Source organism: Mesitornis unicolor, unplaced genomic scaffold (genome assembly GCF_000695765.1).
Source record: "Mesitornis unicolor isolate BGI_N332 unplaced genomic scaffold, ASM69576v1 scaffold33400, whole genome shotgun sequence".
Lineage (NCBI taxonomy): Eukaryota > Metazoa > Chordata > Aves > Mesitornithiformes > Mesitornithidae > Mesitornis > Mesitornis unicolor.
Window position 1 is genome coordinate 7,555 of NW_010159519.1, and position 12,043 is coordinate 19,597.

At 38.7% G+C, this 12,043-nt stretch overlaps 1 protein-coding gene across 1 annotated transcript in view; it reads right to left on the minus strand.

Moving 5' to 3' along the window:
* CASD1 (CAS1 domain containing 1) overlaps positions 1 to 5,166 on the minus strand; it is a gene marked incomplete at its 3' end in the record, with an annotated part of 12,025 nt that extends 6,859 nt beyond the window's left edge. The window contains exons 1-4 of the mRNA XM_010186954.1: positions 5,069 to 5,166; positions 4,271 to 4,391; positions 2,713 to 2,757; positions 513 to 575 (exon numbers count right to left, since the gene is read on the minus strand). Coding sequence (XP_010185256.1) covers positions 513 to 575; positions 2,713 to 2,757; positions 4,271 to 4,391; positions 5,069 to 5,091 — 252 coding nt within the window. The remainder of the gene's footprint in view (positions 1 to 512; positions 576 to 2,712; positions 2,758 to 4,270; positions 4,392 to 5,068) is intronic.
* Positions 5,167 to 12,043: the final 6,877 nt, after the last annotated feature.

Genomic DNA, 12,043 nt, shown 5'->3' on the forward strand with positions numbered 1-12,043 from the left:
AAAAAAATCAGGGCATTCTTGAGTTTCCATATTGCCTTTGTCCTTCAGTTAGGAACACTCAAATTAACATAAATATAAAATAATAGAATCATAGAGTATCTCAAGTTGGAAGGGACCCATAAGAAGCAAAAATGTTTGGTCACAGAAAAGTGGAGCCATTGCAGACACAGAGAAAGAGAAATGCCAAATCAGAGTAAAATCCTTTCAGCTCTTAATAGCATGAATCAACCTGCTCCTAGGAAAAACCGTTTTTCTGGTTTAGTTTGTGGTTTTTTTGGCACAAATGAAGCCATCCTTGCAAGACCAGGTGATGTCCAGAAACATACACCAGTAAACACCTTCCTTTCACTATTCTGATGTCAAATTTCAGATCTCTGGTACTGAACACATGTGATGTGCTGCAGTTGCTGGACTCATAGTAATTATAGTTGTGAATATGAAAAAAAACCAAAGGTAGTAGTCCTCAATCAGTTGCTGTATTATCCTAAAATAAACAGTTTTTTAAGACAAACCTCAGTCCAAGATTTGATACGTTGCCTCATAGAGCCATTAACTTCTGGATACCACAGGAAATCCTGTAAAATAAATGCAGATTTTCTCTGTAAGCTTAAAGACACACAGTAGACAAACAACAAAAATTCAGAAAACCAAACTGATTGCCATCAATTCAACTGTAAAGGAAAAACATGAAAAATAATTCCTTTATTGTCAGCATGAAAAGCCTGACATCTCAGTCTAGCATGGAAAACAGGAACCTCCCCCCCAAATACTTTGACCCCAAGAAAAAAGAAGACATTTTCATTTGTAGTTCAGGACTTGGGATTTCACCAAGAAGGTAACTTTTTAATCTCTGCCAAATCAGACACCTTTAGGTTTTCAATACAGTAAAGGCTGAAACTAAGCTCCCATCTATAACTTACTTATTACAATCTGCTTTTTGTTCCATTTCCCAAAGTTTTTACCAACAGGGTTATTTTTCCTTCCAGAACTTTACATAACGTGATCAATAGCTTGAAACAAAAATAAATCCTAACACTTCATATTATCAATCCCTAAACTATCAGCTGTTTACATGCAATAGTTCCAAGGACACTAAAAGCATTATGTACTGACATTTTTTTGATGTCAGGAGTAGTGCCCAACCCTTATCCAGAAGGACAGTGCAGACCTCAGCTAGTGCCATTAAGCCTCCCAAGTAAAGCTGAAACTACCTAGCACCCGGTTACTCCTCAAGTGCACAAATGTCAAAAGGACTACGAATACACATTAAAGTGAAACGGCAGGGACTACATGTGAAGAAATTACTGCTAGCAAGCTTTGTAATACAAAACACGGAAACACTACTCGCAGAAAGAAAATCTTTATCTTCCACCTGCAGAGACCTAAAGACTTTGGTAGCTCACTTGAGTACTGTCAATTCACTATTTGGCAGGGATCTGTGAGCTATCAGGCAGCCATCTGCAGTGGCTGTAGGACAGAAGGGTCAGTGTGATGACTAGAAATAGCAAAATTAAACTCCCCCCTTGTTTCCAGTGATTTCCTCTTTTGCTGGTCAAGGATTTTCCACATTTAGATTTTTGGTTCACAGCTGTTCAGAATGTGAAAATTCAGCTGCCATGCCAATGCTGTCAGCAGCAATACGGCATCAAAATAAAGAAGCACCAGACTAGGAATATATTCTTAACTACCCAGACATCTCCGAAAAGCCCAAACCTGCCCTCTCAAATCTTGGTAGACACCTACAAAGGCTTAAGGAGTTTTGAAGATGCTGTTCTGTGTCAGGCTATGCCAACCTAAATCACATTGCAATGTCCCCTTTGTCCTGCCGTGTGTTTTGCCTCCTCTTTTCCAGCATTCACATAATCATATGATGAGCCACATCAGACCTGACCAAAAAAGAACCCTACAAGGCCTAAGGAGTTTTTGTCTGAATTAACTCCTAAATCAGCTCACCCCACAGCTGTACCGGGGCTAGTAACAGCACAAACACAGAAACAGACTGCGAAGGGCAACAGAGTGGGACAGCATAGTCTCAAATTGCCACGGAGTCACACTTCAAAATGTTATTCTGTACCCTAAATCTTCACCATGCACACAAACAAGTACTGAAAACTCACTTGCAGACAACTCAACAAATACAATGCTGCTTTGGTTTTGAGGAACAGAGAATGAGTTGTCTCCAGGGCGTAACCAAAGATATGACTGGCAGGATTCCAGCACTGCTGACAGCTGTCACGAGAAGCAAAGTGAGCTTCTGAGGACACCGGTTCAACTGCCAGGGCAGCGGAGAACAGAGTCCTTCACAAAGCCTACTCTCGCGTATCTTGTTTGTTCCCTTTTTAAAATATCCACATTATAATCAACATTGTGGTTATTTCCCCATGTGAAAACAGTGGAAAGAATACTTGCTGAGATAGCATAGAGAGTTCAATGATAATTACAGCAATTACTACTCCAAGTAAGTCAGCCTACATATTCTTGCAGCAGTGGAAGAGTAAACTTCCTGGCGAAAGCTATTCTTGGGAAGGCCAAATCATAAGAACTGACAAAAAGAAAAATTATGCATGCTTCCAGAGCTCATGCCCAAAGCTAACACAGAATACAAGCACTCAAAGGCAAAGTCTCTCAAAGAATCTTATTCAAAATATACTAATATTAATATATTAATATGCATTATTATGGCTTGCAATTTAATGCCAGATAAAAACTTACCACTTTAATTGAAGCAGATTTATCTTCAAAAGGGATATTTCCATGCTGTCAAAAAAACCCAAAGCAATAAAACTAAAGTAAGACAAACTTTCAGAAGAAGAAAAAATTGTTTACATTCATATGTTAATTTGCTCTCACTCAGAGGTTTATCTTCAGTAGAAAGGATTTTTCTTGTATAAACTTGTCAGCATACTCATGCAAAGTGTTTATGTTACTTTCTTGATAAAACAAGCTACTTGCATAAAAGGTTATTTTTCCTGGAAGAAATACATCCAAGTCTGAAACGCTTTCTGTTCACTCTGTTACAAAGGCATAAAACATTTTCCTAAATTCGGCCTCCCAAAATGAGACTTTTTTTTTCTTTCTTTCTTTTCTTACATTTCTTTTCCCCTAGCTTTCCTTTTCCTCTGCCCATCTTCTTTGCACAAAACAAAACAGTTTTAATTAAACAGTAGAAGAAAATAATCTCAGGAAGAAATAAAGTCTGAAATGCACTATTAAATTTGCAGGGTGAGATTGTAAGAAATCAGAAAGGATGTTGTCAGATGCTGCATACACAATCCTTCTTTATGTTGCTGAATACAGCATTAGTTTCAGTCCTGGTCCAGAAGAACAAGTCTATTTCTCTTCCACAAACTGAGATCTTGATTTCATAAATACTTGACAAAAGACATCTCTCGACTTAAAATAAATTAAAGCACTCATCACTTTTTTGGCACATCTGTGACCAAACCAATGCACAAGGAAAAGCAGAGTCATTTGATCCATCAAATGTCCTGTCCTGACAAGTGACAGTAACTGCGTGCTGCCTGCTGACCTGTGCCAGCTTGCACTCCTGAAGGACAGAATCCTAAACCATCAACAAATCTCATCTGCAGTTGAAAGTGAAATGTTTCTTTCTCCTCACATATGTACACACATCCATGAAGGGACACGCCTAAGCAGCATGATGTAACAAAAGAAATCAACATTCTGCTCAACAAATGATGCAGCTAAAACCTTTCTTACTGCTTCCACCCAGCAAGCTCCACTTTACATTCTTTACTTTACAAAATTCAGCAGCAATCAAAAGGAAAGTGAGACCAGAAGCTATTTGTCATTTCACACTCAAGTTAGACATGGAAATCTGTCATTGCGCCAAGGACTTTTATGAACAGATTAGATCAGCAATTTAACTGACATCTAAAATGACAAATAATAAAGCCACGAATTAACTACTATTTAAAAACTCACAAAGGAGCAATCATTTTCTCTTTAAGAAGCCAAATATGAAGCACAAGTTGCTATGGGACAAGTCAGCTTCAATCATTTATTCCCAGACTGCCGCAAGCTTTCTCTCGAGCTTCCTGGTTCACTTCTCAGATTCCCAATCATCTCCACAGTACCCAAACAATTATCTTGGCCTAATCTTGTTCTTCTCCAAAAGCCCTGTCTGTGGCTCTTCTTCCTGATGGGCTGGCCAGCAAATGGTATAATTTCTTGCTTTATGTCCAGAGAAGAGTTATGGCATGAATTAGGAAGAAAGAAACAAAAACATCGTCAAAATAAACTATCTCACCTTATTTCCTTCTTCTTTGACTTGAGGATTTATGAGTTTTATAAATGAATAGAAGAGCTGTCGAATTCTAGAATCTCCTATAAACACAATATGTTTGTCTATGAGGCAATTTTTTGCTTCACTGTAAAACAAAACAGCAACATTCATGTTAGAGGAAATTTGTATTTTAGGAAAAAAGTGTTTAGAAAATCTACAGAGCAATAATTCTAAGCATTATATGCAGCTTTAAGGAATAGTAAATCTGCTTTAAAACATGCTGAATTAATAAAAAGTTGAGTGTAATTTGCATAAAAATTAAAATGAACTCTCCTGCTAACGTGATTAGGCAAACAACCAAGCAGGCTTTTCTATTATGTGGTGCTAAAAACACAGTAGTTTCAAAATGGTAATATACAGCATAATTCTAAAAAAGAAAGTTCTCTTACTAGTATGTGAAAAAAGCAATTGCTAATTGTATTTGGGATTTTTTTTCACTTGTGATTCTACACATAAGGTTAGCATTTTCCCTTTCAGCAATCGGAGAGTGACATATAAAGCTATGCAGTCTCTCGTGGCTCTCCATAACAAGTATCAGTACTACAACCACCAACATTTATTTGTATTCTTTTTATAAATACACCATAGACACATGGATAATACACAGGAAGACCTCCTTCTGACAAATGCTGCATATTTTTGAAAGCCTAGAGCATCAACTATGAAGTAAAATACAGTTGACACTGGAATTACTACAGCTGCTGTCAAACAACGATTACTCCTCTTTCCAGGCAGATGAACAGAAAACACGAGTTTCCTTACCTAATTTTATACTTATGCATCATACAACTGTGGGGCTGCCATACTTTTTCTCCAAGAAATCTTCCACTGGACAGAAGATACTCACATGTGTCACCACCTTTAAAATGTTACATTAAGATTAGAATTCAGACACGTAAAAGTTAAAACATAGCCCCGTTGCTATTAAAAAAAACCAACAAAGACAATATTTGAAAACACAGGGATTAAAGCAATCAACAGCAGTAAACAAATGTAGCTTATTGTAAAAAACACCTTGCACAAGTTTCTGTAAGTTGCCTTCTCACTGATTATGCCACATTTCCCTGGAAATCACTCCTCTGCCCACAAAATGTTAGTGACCCCACTTCTGCTGTCAGAAAGATGTTGTGACCTGGAATGGCATCTCCACCAAAAGATGCCAATCCACTGTGCTAGCTACTATCCAGGACACACTAATATGAAATTAAAAAATACAACAGTTCAATATCATAATCTCCTATGCAGAGTCACCATAAGCAGCATCTTGTATAGAACACCGACCTCAACATGAGATTTGCAAGGAAGCTGACTACGTCTCCTTGCTTAAGACATAGCGGTCACCTTAGAACGGGTGAAATTACACACTGAGTTAATATGGAAAACAAGAAACATTTATACGAGAATTTGCTGATCATTCTGAAATGCACTGACCTTTTCCAGTCAAGAAGTTTTACACTGATTAAGATGAATTAACTTACAGGTGGTGATGTCTCCACTCACTTTAAGTTCATATAAATAAAATAGTTATGAAATCAGTGTCTCTTATCTTCCAGCAAACTCCATGTCAGATTCTGCTGCCTTATAACTGAACACCACTGAACGCTGTTCACTGCACCAGAAGTTGCCCTCCAACATTTTTGTCATATTTGACATTTCAGAGCACTGACAAACAGGCAAGTGATGGTGAACAAAATGGCAAGTACCTGTTCTAGCTTGTGCAGAAACAAGGTATTACAGCTCATACTTAATACTTCCTGTGAAACCTTCAGTTCATTACACTCAATGAGAGCTGGTCTTGTACTCCACTGAAACTTGCACTAATCCTAAGGAACAGGGCATTTTCTACCTACTAATTATTTTCAGAGCTGCTGGAAGCCACACATTACAATGAGACAGACTTTCTGCTTCAAATACGATGAGAAAATCTGACACTTTATCTAGAACTGCAAATTAGATATGAACAGAAAGAGATGCAAGCAAGCGTGAGGTTTGATGTCTGTAGGAATGGGAATTTACAAGGCACTGCTGGTGTCTACTGAGACCCAAGCTCATGGTCCTCAAAGATCAGTATTATAGTGAAGCTTTTAGAAAAAAGAAATAGAGCCATTGTATCACTTCCCTTGTGCTTAAACAAAGGCTCCCACACCACCACAGTCCAATCATTTTTATTTTTTAAAGAAAAGGTATACCAGATAAAGACAGACTTTCTGCGTAATATTCCGGTAAGAAAACATCCTAAGTCATAGTCCTAAGATCACAGAGAAAGTTAGTTCTCATACGAATTGAATCAGCTCTTGGTTTTGCTTTTGGGTTTTTTGCATTGGACATAGGATAATTTGGGAAATTACTTATTTCCATAATTTCCCAATAGTGGGAAGAATGACAATAGTACCTATAAACATTTTAGATCTATGGGTAACAAAATTCAGGAAACACTAATGATTACTTGGATGATAGAAACATCATCTGTATTTCCAACAAATATGGAACTAGGATCCTTACAATTTTTCACGATCACAGATCTTTCCAGGTCATTCTGGCATTAACATTGGCAATGATGCTGCTACTCTGTGAACTGATACTCAGCTGCCTGCTCCTTCACAATCCACCCAGAAAAAAACCAAAAGGTAAGGCTCCCATCCATGAAGCTGGGAAAATGGTACAAAAAGCATTAAACAAAACACTTGTTTAAAATACAGCTGACACCCTAAACTCTTCATTTTCTCTTACTTCAAAACTCCAGCTTTCTCCTACTTGGGATGCATTGAGAACATCTCAGATATAGAAGTACAGACAATGCAGCTCATGCATGGTACTTCTTGAAAGAGTATAAAATTAGCTGGGAGGAAGGAAGAAGTGATAGCCTCTATCCCTGCCTTCCTCCCTGAAACTCCTCCTACCTGTTTCCATGAAAATCAGAAAACGGGAATGTAGAACAGACAGCATTGTAACTGTTACTCCTGGGCTCATTTATCCAACCAAACCCAGCAGCAGCAACACACTCAAGTAGTGTTATTTACCATGATCTAAGGTTCCTCATTCCCTCATTTCAAAATGCAGTTCCAACAGCCAGACTTAGTTCTGTTCTGTTCTGGATCTTTAGTTACTTACCACTGATCTTGCATTGTGACTACTAAAACAACTGGAATACCACGAAGAATTACAACATTCTTGAAAAAGTTCTGGATAAACATCCCAGAGTCACAGCTTTGGGTTTGGGTTGGTTCTCCATGAGCAACCCACACATGACATACTCCTAAGATAAATCTGCTTTATTAAAACCGTCATTCTTTACTCCCTGTCTCTCCGTTTCGGGAGCTCTTGCTCAGGCATCTGCATAGATTTGATGCATAGAAAAAAATGTGTTAAAAATTTAAATAAAATATATACATATAAGCTCCTATTTTTCTCATCAATAAGAGTCTATTAATCACCCCAGGGTAGCTCAGGAACTCCCTCAAATTGGCCAGTAACCTCTCAAGCAAATCCTTGAGACACCACAAATCAAACTGACACTTCCTTCCTAATTGCAGTGCACACACACTGTCCATGTCAAACCGATTAATAACTGCACAGCAGTAATGGGATGTGGCAAATGGCTAAACAGAGAGGGCCACAGGCTTCTGACCATTTAAACAAGCTCTCGTAACACATGCTGAGACCACAGATGTAGGCTGAACTCAAGAGGTTTCCAGAAAGGCAGCCTCTGTAACTCTGCTGTTTTTCAGCCAGTACGGGTCACTCCAGGTAAGCAACATCATCTTTTTTCCAGTCAGTGCCTGTTTCATTATTCAGTGCAGTGCTACTTCTGAGCAGATTAAAGATCTTCCAGAAGCAGTTCATCATCCTCTCTGCTCCTTTTTCAAATGCTGCTACTTGCAAGACAGCTCCTGATCCTGCTGCCAAAACTCCTGCAGAAGTATCTCAGAACACAGCAAATTACCTAAAAAGCTGAATCTTTACCTTTTTTAAAAACTATGTTGTCATAGCTCAGATTTGCTGAACAGACGTCTTTCTGGTAGAAACCATAAATTCAGAATTACCATAGTTTTCAGTTTTTATTGTTTCAAATAAAATCACTCTTCAAGCAACAATTTCCTTGATTCTCAAACATACACATTTACGTAAACTATAATTTACAGTAAGTTGCATGAAAAAGAAACTGTCAGAAATAACAAAAAACATTCTCAAACTCGTGTTGCTTGTGATTACATTCTGAGAATAGGTAACTTACAGTTACTATAGCTACTGCTACAAAGCCCTCCACTTTGCAGAGGATGAAAATCAGATATATTACAGTGATGCAAGAGTGAACTATGTAGAAGAAAATCCACCACTAATTACACTCCCTCTGAAATAGATTACCTTGCTGAGGAAGATGGACAAGAAAATAAGGTCAGTTATCCACGGTCAGTCTAGCCTGGTATTCTGCCTTCAACAGAGACCATATGCAGATGCTCCAATATTCTTCCAAGTTCAGTCCAGGTACCTCCTAAGCTGGATGTGGTTTCTATGAATTCTGTAGAACTTTCCACAGTTTCTTTCTGACAAAGAGATGCAGTCTTCTCTGCAGTTTTTTAGCATTCACAGCATCCTTCCTCACGAGTTTCCCATACCACAGCTGCTGCCTTTATTTTATATACGACTTCTACTAGATTTACTTGGCATTCTCTAGTTCTGGCACAGGAAGATATAGTTTGCACTTAGGTCTCTCATGACTTGCAGGCCTCTACCAATCCTTCCTCAATCAGGTTTTCAAGACTGATGAATCTTAGTTTACTAACCCTTCACAGGAGAGCACGTTTCGTATCTTGAGGGCACTCCCAGCATAATTACCCACAAATAAAACAAACTTTCATCCTACAGTTTGTTTACTGAAGTAACACTCCAAACATGACACTTTGTATACATTACCATGATAATACAGAAGTCTATTATCTTTTATTTTCATCAAGTGTTGCACTTAGATACACTATGGTATGGTTATATAAGGAGTATAAATTCTGTTAATTTTATTACGCTCATTATTATCATTTATCACTCCTCAAAAATCATGTTTTTTCCAGGGAATCTGTAAAATCTCGAAGTCTTCATTTAGTGAGAGAACAGCCTATGCTTCACAATACCTTCTCCAAAAAGCACACCTTTTATTTCAAAGGCATGGAAATTCAATTGTTCTCTATTATGCAAAATAAATACGTAGTTTTAAACAGGGTCTATCAGTGCTGATTTTAAGAACGCAAAAACATAAATAAAAACTTATTTCCAACAAGGATTAGGACTGTACCTTTGAACTATAATAACAACTTCTTCAGTTATTTTTTCAGAACTAACTTCACTGGTTAGTATATAAACATTTAGTGCAATTGGCTTCACAGAAGCTGTATGCAAGTTAAAGGCAGTCTTTAACTGTTCTTAGTCCGCTTTAAGTTTTGCATAAAATGTAGGTGACCCCTAAAGATGACAGTCTCCCTGAACATGAATTTGACCTTCCACAATCCCAGTCCAGCATTTTTTCATACAACTAACTTTTATATAGGCAAGTTTTACTGGGAAGTGCAGCGGGCTGCTCCTATTTATAACATGTATTTGCATGATTGAGGCCAAAATTAGTTGAAACCTTTACATGTAAAGACAATCAGACAAAACAAGAGAGTTGTAAAATAAAGTCTCAGCCATCCAAAAGCTCTCAGAGAAATGCAAGACAAAAAGAACCTCTTTACAAAACATATGCATATTCTTAACTTTAACTGATGCCTTGTGAACTTTTCAATATTGCAGTGGAAGAAGAAAAATAGATGGCAATCTGCACAGTGGGTTTCTAAACTGAGTGAGAGAAACTTGGCTAACAAAAAGTGAAAGCATCCAATTTATACTCATTTGAAATCTTAAAGTACAGACATACTGCAAACATAGAATATCTGTGTATTAATACTTCCACTCCTGCCTAGGGATGGTAAGAAAAAGGAAAAGGTATCAAAGCAGCAGCCTTTATGTGCCTTTATCACTTTTAGAATGTCTTCCTCAAAAAAACCCCAACAAAACACAAGCTTTAAAAAGAACTACTCTCTCTCCAGGAGTTTTTGCATACCCATGTTGTCCCACAGAAAAAAAGGAGTCACTGATGAACCTTCCTCTCATGTAGCAGCTTTCCCCATGTCCAGTAAAGCCAGCACCAGCTGGCTCCAAGAGGGACCCACTGCTGGCCAAGACTGAGCCATCAGCAATGGTGGTAGTGCCTCTGTGATAACATACTGAAGAAAGGGGGAAAGTTGCTGCCGTCCATGGAGACGAGTAGATGTGCTTAGGAACATGGTCTTGTGGCAGACCAAGGGCTGGTTCAATGGCTGGACTCAATCATCTGGAGTTGGACCAGATGATCTTCAGAGGTCCCTTCCAACCCAACACATTCTACAAGTCTATTATTTTTCCTCAAGTCTGCTTTGCCCATGACAGTAATTGGTGACTGCTCTCATTGTCCTTATCTCAACCCATGAACTTTTCATTGTATTTTCTGTTTCCTGTGCAGCTGAGGAGGGGAGTGATAAAGCAGCTTTGGTGGGCACCTGGTGTCCAGCCGGGGTCAACCCACCACAAAAAGAGACTAAACTGGTAACTCTGTACTCCCACTCCATGCCCTATCTCTTGAACAGTTACTGGAAGGTGTCTCTCCTACCCTACAAAAGGTTAAAGAAACTAAAAGCCATAGGAGAAGAAATTTGTTGAAAGCTTTGTGAAAATCCATACAGACCATAACAACTTACATAACGCTCTGCAGATTCTCACCATTTTGAGATTTGTGACTCAACCCCCTCATTAACTCTCCCATCACGTATTGTATTTATGCACAGTCCAGTTTCCTTGTAATCTGCTTGATATGGGAGTTCTTATTTTATCAGGCCAGTCTCACAAACCCTCTTCAAAAAAGCATCACATTTACTACCTTCCTTCCATCTAGTTATGTGACTGATTTGGGCCTTAAAAACAAAGTGTAACAGACAAGTCCAATTACTTCATGCTTGAGCTCCTCTAGAATTCAGTAAACACTTCTGTGTCTTGCAACTCAGTACTATTCAGTTTCTCAAACTCACTGACATGCCAGCAGGAGGGAAAATCTAGGGAACTGTATTCGTATTAAAGGCTCCTTATACCCTCCCCATTTCCACAATAAACTGCCTCAGCCTTCCACCAGCGCTGGCAGCAAGCATTAGAGTACACCACCAGTTGTCCTACAGTAAACAGAGCTGTGATGCTTCCTCTTCGGATCAACTTTTTGATTTACCCACAAAAACATACTACCTTTTTTGGCGTGAATCTGAAACAAGGAAATATTTCCTTTAGCAGTTCCGTTAGCATTTATGGATCATGCCAAGATTCACCACTCTGGGGACAAAACAACATGAAAGAAGAACTAGCAAGGCTCTCAGTCCCCCCATAGCAGCCACACACCCATGTGCAGCTCTGTCATGCTCACCAGTTGTGGCTTTCTGACTGTGGTTACTGGCTTGACCGCTGCCACTAACACATGAAATCAAACAACTCTTTGCTTCATGCACCGAAGAGGCTGGATTTTGTTACGTATGCGGCAACAGCTCAAACTAAAAGCGCATATACTAAGTCTCATACCAACTAAGATATTAATCACTAATTGCCAGGTAGAGGTCATTAATCAACCTGTACGGGACAAAGTGACAGGGAAGTCACCCTCTACCCCTGCAACTTCACCCGCAGCCCTAC